Source organism: Mastacembelus armatus, chromosome 16, assembly GCF_900324485.2.
Source record: "Mastacembelus armatus chromosome 16, fMasArm1.2, whole genome shotgun sequence".
In the NCBI taxonomy this organism is placed as follows: Eukaryota; Metazoa; Chordata; class Actinopteri; order Synbranchiformes; family Mastacembelidae; genus Mastacembelus; species Mastacembelus armatus.
The window spans coordinates 7,800,865-7,815,857 of record NC_046648.1 but is presented as its reverse complement, the minus strand read 5'-3'; the positions used below and the strand labels follow the sequence as shown (position 1 = coordinate 7,815,857).

The window sequence follows — 14,993 nt, the reverse complement described above, 5'->3', positions numbered from 1 at the left end:
TTTTGACGACCAATGAGTGGCGGGGGCGGGGCGGAGTCCAGGTGCGCCTCGGCGTCCACTTGGCAGAGCGCCTGGGAGCCGCCTGTGGGCAGGAGAGGATCTGTCAAATGCGAGGTTCCTTTAATAAGAGCGACCAGTCCGGCTCCGAGAGTCATGGCGACCGCAGCGTCTAACCACTACAACATCCTCACCTCCAGCGCATCCATCGTGCACTCGGAGCCCGGCAGCATGCAGCAAGCCACGGCGTACCGGGACGCGCAGAGCCTGTTGCAGAGCGAGTATCCGCTGCAGAGCAACAGCCACACGCTCAGCCACGCACACCAGTGGATCACGGCACTGTCCCACGGAGAGGCAGCCCCGTGGTCGTCCAGCCCGCTCGGCACAGAGCAGGACATCAAACCCGCGGTGCAGGGCGCCCGGGATGAGATGCACAACTCCAGCAGCAACCTACAGCACCAGACGCGGCCGCCCCACCTGGTGCACCAGACGCACGGGAACCACCACGACGGCCGGGCGTGGAGAACCACCACCGCGGCGCACATACCGAGCATGGCGACAACGAACGGCCAAAGCCTTATTTACTCCCAGCCGAGCTTCAGCGTGAACGGGCTGATCCCGGGCAGTGGACAGGGGATGCACCACCACAACCTAAGAGACAGCCATGACGACCACCACAGCCCGCACCTCAGCGAGCACGGCCACCCTCCGTCCCAGCATCAGCACCAGCACCGACCGCAGAGCCACCACGACCACTCGGACGAGGATACGCCAACCTCGGACGACCTGGAGCAGTTCGCCAAGCAGTTCAAACAGCGGAGGATCAAGCTGGGCTTCACGCAGGCGGACGTGGGACTCGCCCTGGGGACCCTGTACGGAAATGTGTTTTCCCAAACCACCATATGCAGGTTTGAGGCCCTGCAGCTCAGTTTTAAAAACATGTGCAAGCTGAAGCCTCTGTTGAACAAGTGGCTGGAGGAGGCGGACTCCACCTCGGGCAGCCCGACCAGCTTGGACAAAATCGCTGCGCAGGGGAGGAAAAGGAAAAAACGGACTTCGATCGAGGTAAGCGTAAAGGGAGCTTTGGAGAGCCATTTTTTGAAGTGCCCTAAACCGGCAGCGTCGGAAATAATCACCCTGGCGGACAGTCTGCACCTGGAGAAAGAAGTGGTTAGGGTTTGGTTTTGTAACAGGAGACAGAAGGAGAAACGCATGACCCCTCCCGGAGGAGCTCTGCCAGGAAGCGAGGATGTGTACGGGGACACGCCGCCGCACCACGGGGTCCAGACCCCGGTCCAATGAACTCTACTGGACCGCTCCTCCAGGACTTGTTTATCCTTTTTATTTATCCCCAAGGTTATATATAAATCACTGGACTATGAAACAATATAGTGGGTGTTTTATGTATAATAGGTTGGAGTGAGTGCTTAATATCCGCAGTGAATATCTGAAAAATGGAAAATGAGTGACGGGAGGACATGACATTTTTTTTCCTCTCTCAGAGCTAAAGGAACATAAGCCTGTGTTCTCCGAGGATACATGCCCAGCACTGTGACTCCAGTCTACGCAGTTTCAAGGTGTAACCCCTATTGTGTATTGAAATCATACCTGACGGGAAAAAAAACAGGCAAAACAGAAAGAGGGGAAGGAAGGTATCTGGTTTTACACGAAAAACCTAGCTGAATGGTCTCCATTCGCCACTTTTATATTAAATCCAACACGATTTCCCTTCTGCGTAAAAGGGGAAGCAAAGGCAGAGGCGTTTAGTTTTGTAGCTCTAAATTGTGCATCCAAGCAGGGATGGGTGGGTGGTGCAGAAGGGTCAAAGGAGCTGCGTTAATGGAGTATACTGGAGGCCAGTAAAGGCTGCAGCCCCAGTCCAGTGGAGTCCAGCTGAGGGTGAGCATCGCCTGAGTCCCATCTGTCAGCCAGGCAGAGCCGCACTGCTGGGAAACGGCAGCCCATCCGCTCTTATTTATTCTGAGGACTGAGGTCAGGATTTAGTTATGAACGCAGGTTATTATTATTATTATTATTAGTCTATTATTAATATTATTATCATTATTATTATTATTCTGTGTGCAGCTCGCTGGCTACTTGGCCTGAGTGCAGTTATGTGGTAAATAAAAAGTCTATGACCTCTATCATGAGTCAAACAGCAGTACAGACAAAAAAGGCCATTATCTTTTCCCACGAAACACGCGTTAAATAATGTTATTCCCCCTCAGAGTCTCCCAGCTCCAGGAAAGGGCTCCGTGGCGACTGGTTGGATTATCTGGCACTTTTCCACAACATGATGGGCTGTAGATATATAGATATCTACAAGAATATGTCACCAACTCTCACAGAATATTTGGCTCCACTTTTGTAAATATTGTATAACTTTAAAAGTCTTGGCTTCCCTTTTTTTTCCTTTTCTTCACTGGGGCACTTTTTTGGATTGATGTTTTCAAAAACAAGCAGGTTGAGTTTTTAAAATCCAGTTTTCATTCACAGCTTACCTACTGCCTTGTATTTGTGTGCTGTTTAACGTTCATTTTGACGCCGAAATTAGGGTCGTTTAAAATGTTTCTGTGGCGCATTTTATTATAAGCCAAAATATATATATTTTTGAATTCATGTAATGTGAAATCAGCTCAATTTGTTTAAACTGTCTAAGGGGTTCTGTTTTGCCATTTGATGTCTCCACTGAAATTACGTTCATTTTTTTATTCCAGTCAAAAATATAGTGCTTTAAAGAGGGAATTCAAATTGGTTGTTGTAGTCAACAAATGGGTCAGACCCAGAGAGGATAAAAAAAACGGAGATTAACATCATGATAATAGTGTGTTTGAAAAGAAAGAGGAAAAAAATAATAAGGCCTTTATATTTCTGGCCATTTAGGTGACATTCCAAATATTGCAGCCTGTGATCCAAATTATTATTATTATTATTATTTTATTACTATTATTATTATTATCATTATTCATACAATGTTTTATTTGTTTGTGAAGTCGTTGCCATATATTTCAAGTCAGCCATTTTGTTCTTCGTGTTGCTTTACTATCGGAGAAATTGCTCGTTATTTTTATTTTTAATGAGATTGTAATTTATTCAACGGTGGCTTTTGTAGATGACACAAAGTGTGATATATATATATATATATATATATATATATATACAATGACACCGAGAAGGCTTTTGTTTTGAAGGGAAGAAGAGCGTACATATTTTAATTTTTCAGCGGGATTGCCACAGCCTGGACCGCCACAGCTATAAGTGTACATATAGCTTTTCTCCGTACAGTTAGTCTGCTTTTTTTTTTTTGTTGTTGTTTTTTTGTGTTTATGCAAAGACAGATATCCAGGGATTTTGGCTTTTTCTTATTTGTCTTTTTTCCCGTTTTTGCTTCCTGATTTGTGTTCCTCCTGCTGAAAACAAGAAGCAGAAACGCTCCTGGCATTGAAATCTTTCCTCAGTAGCTTTAATGAATTGATCCAAGTCACAATTCACTGGAATTCACTGGAAATTCAAGTTGTGGGATGTAGACCTGTAGCAATCCGACGCTGTTTTCATGCTGTTTTTTTTTTTTAATTTGTTTTTGTTTGTTTGTTTGTTTTTTGCGGGGGTGTAGGCTTTGTCATACTCACTGGATGGACCTGGGTTAGATTTAAAGCAGAGGTGATAAATGCCTGTAGGTGTTTCATCACTTCACACATGAATAACGGACTTGCACATTTTTAAATAATGGGGTTGATATTAAACAGCTTTTTTTCAACGTCGAGACTAACTGTATTTGTTTTTGTTGTCTTTGAATTCTGCTGCAGCGGTGAGTTCACTGTCTCTTTGACAGCTCTGGGGATAAAGATGCGTTTCTTACTCTGAGCTCGTTGCTTTGGGTGGAATTAATGGCTGAGAGGAAACCAGGCCTGATGAATGGAGGATTGTGAGCCGATGATGTGTTGTTTTTGCCCTAGGCTGCTCTTAAATGGACTGGCTTTGGCTGGGAAAACCACAGCTTCCTTCTAATGTTAAATTAGGGGTTCCCAAAGTGGGGTCCGAGGACCTGTAGTGGTCCACTGGAGGGCTGAAAGAGGTCCAACATATGATCTTAAAATGGTTAGATTTCACTGCTATTTTTTTTTTTTTTTTTTTTTTTTTTTTTTTTTTTTTTTGCAGCTTAATGTTTCATTTCAATTCCTAGCAATTTAAAATCCAGTGTTATATAGGGGTTGGTTTGTTTTTCAACTTGTCTTCTATAATTTTACTTCAGGCTGCAAAAAAAGAAAAAAAAACTTTTTATATTTATTTATTGATCTCATAAGACAAAACCTTATTTTGTTTTGCGCATATCTTGGCCCTAAATCGTGTGTTACTGAGCACAAGTGAACTCAAGCAATGTGGAATTTAAAGGCATCATAGGTTACCACATTTATGTAAACACTTCCTGTTTCCCCCCCCCCCCCGCATCTTATCAGAATTAATTTAGTCCTGAGGTGCTCCCACCATAACAAAAAAAAAATGTTGGCTTAATTGACAAAAAAAAAATGCTCTTAAAAACAAATCCACTGTAATATTACTGCAGAGACTTAAAGTGACACTGACATTCACAGAGTCGACCCTGATGGTATTTTCCTTTTTTCCTGTGGCAGTTAGAGGCTGTGTAATTCTGCCATGGGGTCTGGGATTTAATATTTTTATGAGAATCTCTCTAAAAAGCTCTTCTAGTTCATTTTATTTTGAACCTGACAGCCAAAACGCAACGTTGATATTTCCCAGCCACTCCTATAAAAAAAAAAAAACGGGAAAACGTGCTGCCCTCTCGGGTTGTCATAATAATCATAATAATGACAAAGGGATTCTTCTCCGCTTTACTCGACAAGCTGCCAGTCCCTTGTCCTGCTGTTTGTAGCGGTGCTCAGCGTGGAAAGCTGAGAGAGCGAGATTTACTCGCCTCAACATTATGAGGCAAACGAGGAGAATCCATTGCGAATCAATAGCTGATCACTCATTTATGCCCAATTAACCTGATCATAAACAAAACAGCGGGGCGCCGTTATATTATCCACTGAATCGAGAGACTAAACATTTCTGACTAGTGCAGCGGATCACTTCCTTTAGGGACTTAAAGTGTGACCCTGTCTGTACCTGCAGGTGTTACTTATTGTTTGATTCTGGGCGGAGTAATTTTCATTCACCTAACTTCTTTCTCCCTGTGGAGACCTGCAGTAATGTTCCCCTAGCGCACACACACACAGGACCAGAGTACATGGTTTGTTCCTTAGAGGTGAGGTTTTTTTTTAGGGACCTTATCGGACCTGATTGTATTTTAATACTTTACCTTTGTGCGTGTGTGTGTGTGATAACAGGCTCAGTGGATATTCATCCCTCAGCAGATTACTGCACATGCAGATCATTTTCACCTGATGCTGGGAAATAAGAAGGTGTTCCCACCTCTGTATCATCTCTGCCGGTTAACCTGCCATTTGGACGTTTGGCATGAAGTGACACCCGGAAATAAAGCCCCTAACCCCCCCCCCCCACCCCCGTCTCTCTGATCTCCGAAGTTGACTTTCGTGGAGCCCAGTAATCAAAAAAAAAAAAAAAAGTGCGCCTTCGTGCCCTTCATCCGCTCTCTAGCAGATGCAATTAATAGCGCGTCGCGTTAATTACACCTTCCTTTTTATTTAGGTGACGTGAAATTTCCCATTAGACTCCCAGGGCAGAAAAAAGCTGCTGTGTTGCTGTGCTGTGCTGCCTGAGCTGCGGGCAAACACAGTGGGGGGATAGTCGGTACTCTAGCGCCATCTAGCGACACCAACGTGACGCGAGGGTGAGCGCCAGCTGTCCTGTTGTTCTTTGAGGATTGCCTCAGAAATAAGGAATCCATTCAGATCTATGCTACGTCCTAAACCTGTGGCACAAGTATGTAAGGTAAGAGCACAGTCTGCGGTTCTTACATAACACATTTAAAAAAAAAAACACTAAGATCTACACAATAAGGTTTGCCAGTGTAAAAGTTATATAATTTGATATTAAAATACCAGGAAATTACAGGTTTCTTTAGAAATAAATCACACCTGCTCAAACATGCACATAGAGCATATCTGTAGAACTTAAAATATAAGAGAATATTATAGTTATTTTATAGGAAGAATGATTCAGATTCATTTGTCTGTTTTTATTTATTTATTTATTTTTTGGTCTTGACAAAACTAGTTCAGAGCCAGTGAACCAATTGATAAGTCAGCTGATAGAGAAAGGCAATCATTTTGATAACTGGGGAATTGTGTAATTATTTAATGGTCCCTCCCTAAAACGCAGTGTTAAGTGTGTTTTGTGTATGAGCGAAAAATGCAACTTGAGAGATTATATATAATTTATAATTACAAATAATCAAGAAACATGTTTTTAAATGTAATGATAATAATGTAATAATAAACAATCAACCAAAGGTCACATAAGAATTGTAAAAATCACACAGGCTCCATTTGAGTTGTTGATGAACATGGTGATGCAACTGCACAAGAGTGTTTTTTGTGCAATGGGTCTTCTGTTTTGTTGTCTGGTTTCTCCAGACATTTATTCACACATGAGTTTTTTTTCTATACCCTTCAGTCTGGACACAGACTTTGAGCAGACGTGTTACTGCCCCAGTGAGCACAGTCATATGATCAGTGTTACAACTTGAATCATCCTTACCAGTAGCAGGATCACACTGAAATCACCTAATAGTCACTCAAATAATTTCAATAATGTATGTAAGATGGAACAGGATTAGACATATTAAGATCAGAAGATGATGTATTTCTCTATATTATTCTGTTTATTCTGGGCATTTCTTTGGGCCTAAGATACTTTTCTAGAGTTATGGCCCAACCCGGTTAAGTCGAACCAAAATATTTATAAAATCTTTCTCAAAATGTGTTGGTTAAATGTAGAAGACTATCAGAGTTTCCCAGTTTAGTAAAAATGCAAACTTCACAAATTTGAGGATCTGCTTCCTTTCTCAGTTTGATATCAGGGTTAATTGAATATCAGAAATGAAATGTAAATCCAATTCAACATTCTGACATGTCACGGTAGGAAAACCACAAGTGAAAATAATAAAACAAATGAATTCTATGTAGCTGCTTCAGTTTCAGAGTGGTGGTTGTGTTCAAGCTGGTTTTCTGGCAGATCTCACAGGGACACCTAAACTCAACAGAGATGCCATTCATGTTATTACTGTAACACTTGTGCTGTCAGAAAGGCAGGCGAAGACATAACCTCAGGCTCTGTAAACAAAAGGCCACTTTCACAAATTTGTCATGTGTTAAAAGACTAAACAAGTCATTAGAAACAGTATTTGTTAGATCCATAATCAAACTAATCATACTGGCAGTCCTAGACTAAACAACAAAGAACAGCTGTAAAAGAAAAAAAAAAAAATCCTGGTAAGATGATCACACTGCAGATTTGAGCATATTGTTACAATGTAACCCTATGAAAATCATCATCACAGCCTGTTCAGGCAAGCTGGTAATATCATACAATGTGCCAGCTCAAACTATTTGAAGTATCTTTTACACATAATTTTATAAGGTTATCAGGATTATTATAGGCACTTTCCCTTCAGTCTCCCTATTTGGCCTCTATTATTATATCCTCATGTGAAAGGAAACCTGCTTTACTGTATGCTGTTTAGTGACAACATTGTATTTCAGTCACAGAGGTGGCTGAGGCCTCCAGCAGTAGATAATAAAGTGGGACATACGGTGTACTTCCTCACGTGAAGGCGCAGTTAAACAAGCAATGTTTTCTCAGCACTTAAAGCCCCTGAAAATATTTTATGAGCAATTAGCAAGTTCCATAACTTGCTTGAAAAAGTAACAAATAAAAAGTGTAATTGAACAACTGGCAGATCTAAACTAGCTTTAATATATAGTCATACTCAGATCACATAATACAATATAAGATTGATTGTAACAGTGTGTTTTTATGTGATTTCCTGGGGTCTAATTCATTTTGAAAATGAATGTTTTTTTCTGACTACCTTTATTTACCCCCTGGAGATCTTAATCTAACGTCTTTGTACAAAGTTTCCCTGTCAAACATCATGTCCATCTCTGAACTGTGTGAAGATAATTCCTCCTTCTGTATCAATCACTCTCTCTTTGCAGTAACACTCTCCTTCGCCTCCTCCTCCCCCAGCGCACAGATAGCAGTGATACAGGCTCACACGCTGAACATAATTCCACCATTTGACATTGTTGTTCTTCAATATCACTCAGATGCATCACAGCTAATTACACTTTGCACACTTAAGTACACAAATGCGTGTGTGCGTTCATTTGTAAACGAGTTATTGTTTAATTATAACTTCACATGAACTTTGCTGATCAGTGGGGCGAATCGTGTCTCCCCTTCAGTGCATAATTATTCAAGATGTAATTGCTCGGCCTGTTTGAAACATACTCATCTCTCTAAGCAAAGCCGTCTCATACGGCGTCTGTGCTGGAGCCTCTTTGAATGCCCAGGAGCCTCTAAATGGCTCCGTGTAAGGTTAGAAAACTTCATATGCACAACAGTCAGGAGAGTTTATCAAAAATAAATAGATGATCAAAAATTAAAAGTTTTCCTGGTGCTACTTTAAGATCAAATGCATACTTCAGACAAAGTTCCTTACTAGCACTGACCATGATGCTTCTCTAGTTAAATATAAAACTAAATTAAACTGATTTGATTTGAGTCTGTCACAACTGTTGATGCAGTTCTGTTGATAAGAACTGTGGGATGTGGCCCAAAGCTCAGAGAAGCTAGCAACCAAATAAAGTAGTAGAAATATGGCAACTTAAATATATAATAGTACTTCCAATCTAATACAACAAAGTAAAATTAGACAACGGGGGTCTATGCTTTTTAACAACACCAGAGAAACAAAAAGTAAGCATGTTCATGTTCTCTCTTATTCTAGTTTCCAGTATATTATACAGAAATCTTAATTTCAAAATGCCATTAATCTAGAGTAAACATTTCCAGCAGTTCAAATGTAGCCTGAACAAACCCAAAATCTCACAGATACTTTCACTCCATGTTTGTTCTACTGAGATGTCATTAAGGTCAGCATCTGGAGGCAGTAATCTTAAATAATTCAGATAGACAGACGTGTTTCTCAGGTGCTTTTTCTTTCTCCGTTCCACTTTGTCAGAGTTAGTGGAAAATCTGGTTTGCTTCATGAGACAAAAGCTGGGGGTTGAGAGACCTCCAAAGATAACGTTGTGGGGATGTAACAAAATGATTAAAGGAACAAAGAGAAGCATATCTTTACACTTCTGCTTTTTTTCTTGAGAAACATTGTATACGTTCAGCTATTTGGACGCCTAAAACTCCTTTAAATAAAAGCCTGAGAACTCCTACCCACTCTGAGGGCATATCTTGTTATCGGGAAGACCTTACATCACTTTAAGGGGTCACAAGTCGAAGACACTGAGAACTGCTGGTCTAGCACAAATTTCTCTAAGATGTTTTCTCTGCCTTCAGATAAGATGACAGCCAAGCAGGAAAAGCAAAGACTCGCTGGGACAGGAAACGACATGCTTTATGAGATGTCTAGTCGTAATTTTGAGAAACACTAGCACTATAACTGCATCTCTAGCATCAGATCAAGGTTATGAAATTGTGTGTGTTACTTATTTACAGTAATTGCAGCAAGGAATCACAATTTGACAACTCCTATGAATGAAGAGGTATCCTCATGGATTTAGACGTGACTAAAGAATCACTGTATCCCTACTGCTTCAAAAAGCTATCTATATGGATTATAGTATTTAGATGGATTTCAGAAACTCAGCCCTGACATTCTCTATATCCTTAAAAACAAAACAAAAATAATAAGCTTCAGACATAGCGGTGTGAGGACTGACAGGGATATCTTCATTATTAGAGTCTAAGCCTGGAAACTAGAGAAGGAACACCAAGCCACATAATGATGGGTGTCACAGTGAGGCCTCCCTCAGGCAGGTCTGAGGCCTGTCGAGTCCAAGCCTGAGGTGCGCTCAGAGGAGGCAGACCACAACGCTCCGCAGACATGTCTCGCTGAAGAGAAGGCTATTACTGCACCGGCGGGGTGCTGCCATATTTGTCAAGGTATGTTCTGGTGTCACTCATGTGGTTTGTAGACAGAGAAAGGAAAAGCAAGAAAGGCAGTATGGAGCGACCTTGTGCCAGCCCTTCCCCTTGTTTAGTTTTTTAACATTGGATTTATTATTCAAGAACAATATTTTCATGCATACCTTCCCCCTGCAGATTCATCAAGCTACGTCTGAAATCTCTTGAAAGACAAATAAAAAGCTGAACTAATTGCTGTGGATCCCCCCTGGATATATCAGCCTCATAGAGGAGCGTGACAGCAAGAAATCAAGCCGCAGCACGGAGCAGAAAGCCTCCATGAATCATGTTTGCATCTGTACTCGCAGACATAGCAGCAGAGGCAGCAGCAGTGATGGTGTTGGTGGCTGAGGAATAATCACTGGGGAGGCAGTCCAAATTAATACTTCAGCTGAGGCCGCCTCGTTCTCCGTCATTAGGGCACATTACAGGGCCACAATATACATCATTAAACCAGGCATAAACAATTCATTAAAAGGCCGTTAAGAAGACAAGCTAATGTCACTTCTCCCTGTGGAATTAATAGACTGTAAAATGGCAGAGGGTTAAGGCAAAAAAGGATCACTTTGCCACTACTACCCAGTCAGTCATCCTGACTAATGGCTTCGCTAGTTGTTGTGGATTCTGCAGATGACCCTACTTTTCTCTCAATCACACTTACGCAGGTCTACTTGCCTCAGCATGATACATAGAACAATTTGTTTTGGCAGTAATATTAGTAAGTTAATGTGTTTGCAGAAATGCAGATACGTTGTCCTACTATCAGATTCCTTAGGCTACTATAACCACGTCCAGACACAGAGACTGCTGTTTCGGTCAGCAGCTTTCAGCTTATTTAAAAGCTGGTGATAGTGAAGCAGCCAGTTTCATCACGACACACAGGCACAAGCTTTTCACGCAACAGCGGCTTCCATACTGCAGCACAGGGAGCATCACTGCATGTCCTACCAAAGGCAAGACATGGAGAGTATCTTGAGGAAACAGTGACCTTCTGAGAATGGTGTTTATTTTAAAAAATAAACCTACCTTAAGTGATAATGCTGGTCATTTTCTACATTATTAGTATTTTCAACTGTCCCCATACAGAAATTAAAACCACCAGTGAATTGCCTGTGTTCATGGTTAATGGCTGTCAGTCTCCAACCTGGATTAGTTTATTTGTCTGTCACATAGACCTTTGAGGCTGCACTGGGAGACATTAAAGCAACACTGTGTAGTTTTTGGACCTTAAAATATTGTCTCTAAAATGAGTTCAGTGGTAGAACAAGTCTTAACCGAACCAATTCTACCGCCGCTGCTGCGGCCTGAGCGGCCTGAGCGGCCTCACATCGGATGCTACAACTTGATGTAACTTTCATGTTCGGGTCGGATCACTCAGCCCCGCCCATCCGCTGCTGGCGGAAGAGTGCAACCTGCTTTACGGCAGACGTCACGTGTTTTACTCGTAGCCTAGGCGGATTTAGCTAACAGCTAATTATCAGACGAACTGATCTAACGCGGGATTCTCAAACCCAACGCCAGCGAAGAAACCAAATAGGGTGTATTACGTTGCCCACGGGGAAGCTTATACAGCGACTGTATTTACAACACTGGTAACAGACGACTGAGCTTCCCAACCAGATGGGGAAACCGTAAGTAAAAGTTACATTTCTACAGCAGTCGTAATCCATTTGTTGAAAAAGAGTCACATCTTAAACACTGGAATATTTTTCATTTAATGTTGCTTAAGTATGTGAACTGTAGGAAAACCTGAGTGAATATTTCAAACTAAACATGGATTGGATGAAAGCAAATTTTGGGGGGTGGATATATTTTAGATGACCAGGGGTCATGACCCATCTGGACTGTCTTGTCTCAGGACTCTTATTGTGTTGCACTTCCTGTCTCTTAGTCACTTCCTTGTCATCTGCCCCTTTATCCCTGTCATGAGTTTTTACCTGTGCCTCCTGTTCACACACTATTTAAACACTAGTGACTTTCCCCTCAGTGCTGGTTTGTTTTTTGTATGTCATATATCTGTCTGTCACTAGTGCCGCTGCCAGTGTGGCATCTTGGTCTTCTCCACCCTCCCTGGACATTATCAGACTCTGTTTCCCAGCTTGTTTGTGCCACCTAGACTCTTAATTTCCTGACATTGCCTGGACTCTTGTTTCATGTATTGAATTGGTGTTAGCTGTTGTGCTCTCCTCCTGACAGTCGCCCACTTGAGAGTGTTACAATACAAACCAGTCAATAATGCGTCCAGCAGCAAGTACAGAGGACATGGAACATTTCCTGGACAACATATGGTTCCAGCACTCCCTCTCCCATCAGAAACAAACCCAGTCAAGAGAGACATGATCAGCTGGACCTCACTACTACGCAGTCAGATTGTGGATTAATAAAGTTTAGTCTATAAAATAAGATAAGATAAACTTTATTCACCCCCAAACAGAAATTGAGGTAGTCTTGTAGTTAATGAGTAAGTCAGTAGTGAGAGTAGTCAGTCATCATCATTGGCCAAGGTGTTGTAGAGCCTGATGGCAGTGGGGATGAAGGATCTCCTGTATCGTTCAGTCCTGCAGTGCAGTGAGGTGAGACGTCCTCTGCAGCTGCTTCTCTGCTCCATCAGGATGTTGTGAAAGGGGATGGTCAATGTAGTCCAGGTTGGCCTCTACCTTTGTCTGTGTGCATCTCTCCACCACAGCCTCCAATGAGTCCAGCCTCATTCCAGTCACTGAACCAGCTTTTTTGCACCAGTTTGTCCAGCTGCCTTGCAGCATCAAACAGCACACTGGCTACCATAGTTATGTGAAACATGTGTAGCATCTTCCTGCAGATATCTAAGGACCCAAGCTGCCTTAGGAGGAAAAGTCATCTCTGCCTTTTTTTTAAATATAGAACATCTGTGTTAAGTGACCAGTTCAACTTACTGTCCAGGTTCGTAGGCTGGCACGACAGATGTTGACTTGATACTGAGGGGATTTAGACCTTCAAAAATCCACTATGATCTCCTTGGATTTAGAGGTGTAGAATATGAGGCAGTTTTTGTGTTTTCAGTCACTGAAGGATTTTATTAGGTTCTCTGTACTCCTCTTCTTGTCCATTCTTGATGCACGCAACAATCGCAGTATCATCAGAATACTTCTGAATGGGGCAATACTCAGAATTGTATGTTAAGTCTGCTGTGTACCGTGTGTACAGGAATGGATCCAAAACAGTCCCCTGTGGAGCCCCTGTGCTGCTCACAACTCTACCAGAGATGCAGTTCCCCAGCCTGATGATCTGTGGCCTTTCTGTCAGGTAATCTGTGATCTGGGAAACAAAGGAGGGGTCCACCCCCCATCCCTTTGAGCTTGTTTCTGAGGGTGATTGGTTGGATTGTATTGAATGCACTTGAAAAATCAAAACATAAAAAACCTCACATAACTTGCACATTCTTTCAGATGTGACAAAATACAAAGCATGTAGAGAACAGAATCATCCACACCAATGTGATCTCTGTAAGCAAACTGCAGGGGATCTGTTGTGTGTTTGACCTCAAGCCTTAGTAGGTGCAGAATCATCCTCTCCAGGACCTTCATAGTGTGGGACATGAGAGCCAAAAACCTGTAGTCATTTAGTTCAGCTGAATACTTTAGGTACTGTAGAGTCTTTAGACTCAGGTTGAAGATCCTCTGTATACATATTATAGCAAGTAACCTTTCATCATATATTATAATAAGACATATTTTTCATGTCATGGGTTGTTTATATTAAGGCATAAGTTTCCAGAATTACTATAATGCAGCATTACAGACTTCTACGCTGCAGTCCAGTAATGCAAGATTTAACATTGCCTCTGTTCCGCTAGGCACTTTTGGTTATGTTTGCTCAGTTTACAAGATTCAAACTAAGCTTGTTAAAGCTTAAACTTAAACATATGGCAGTTATCTACTCTTGTACTTGTACTCATACTTTTAAATGTCACCTTATTAGAACTGAAACTAGAACCTTTATATATGTCATTATTTAACAATAAATGCTAAATCTATCTAAAGATAATACATTATTTATCAGGGTAGTTTGATTGGACTTAATGATTTGATCAGAATCCCACAAAAACATGTTAAGGACAACCATTAAAGGAAACCTCTCTTTTCCTTTTCAGGACTCATGTCAGCAGTATCCAAATTCCACGCTCTGAGGACTACTCCTTTAACAGTATTGAGAGTTTCATACACCCCCTGACCTAATAAAGGTAAGTAAAATGAGTTTTAAATGGAAATAAATACTTTTTCTCAATTGTTCAAATATTTCTTGCAGACATATAGTCAAACAATATGATATTCCACTTACATCATAAATACTTTGAGTACAGTGTTATACTGTGACTAAGCATATTCACTCTCTCTTTGTAATCAGTGACTCTAATGGTGACTTTGAGATATTTACTTTTAAGAGACAAACTCAGGATTCTGAGCAGATTACAGGGCTCACTGTTGTGTGTTTGTACGAAATGTTACAAGTAATGCTCTGTCTGTTTTTCCAATTTTAATGCTAAAGAAGACATGAAAGACTAAGGATCATCACCTTACGATGTTAGTGTTCTTGATATTTCAGGCTGCCTGTATTATTCCACCTGTTTTACTACCTGTCACTAAGGAAACCATTTTCTTAAGAAAGCTGTTCTCTGCACATTTGACTTAAATTACTGCACATCCACAAAGGTCATATTTCATAAATAATCACTATATATCCCTATATTGAAGAGCCATTAAAAAATGTAATACTACAACAAATAACACTTATTATATATTTATTTATTATATATTATTATATATTTAATTTATTATATTTATTTATTATTATATTTAATTTCTGTAGGTGGACACAGTATTCACTTGTAC

At 41.2% G+C, this 14,993-nt stretch overlaps 1 protein-coding gene across 1 annotated transcript; it reads left to right on the top strand.

The window, feature by feature from the left end:
- Window positions 1-12: 12 nt before the first annotated feature.
- Window positions 13-1,299, top strand: pou3f2b (POU class 3 homeobox 2b). The gene has a single exon (XM_026293903.1). It carries the CDS (start codon window positions 13-15, stop codon window positions 1,297-1,299), a length of 1,287 nt encoding a protein of 428 aa, XP_026149688.1.
- The last annotated feature ends 13,694 nt before the right edge of the window (window positions 1,300-14,993 follow it).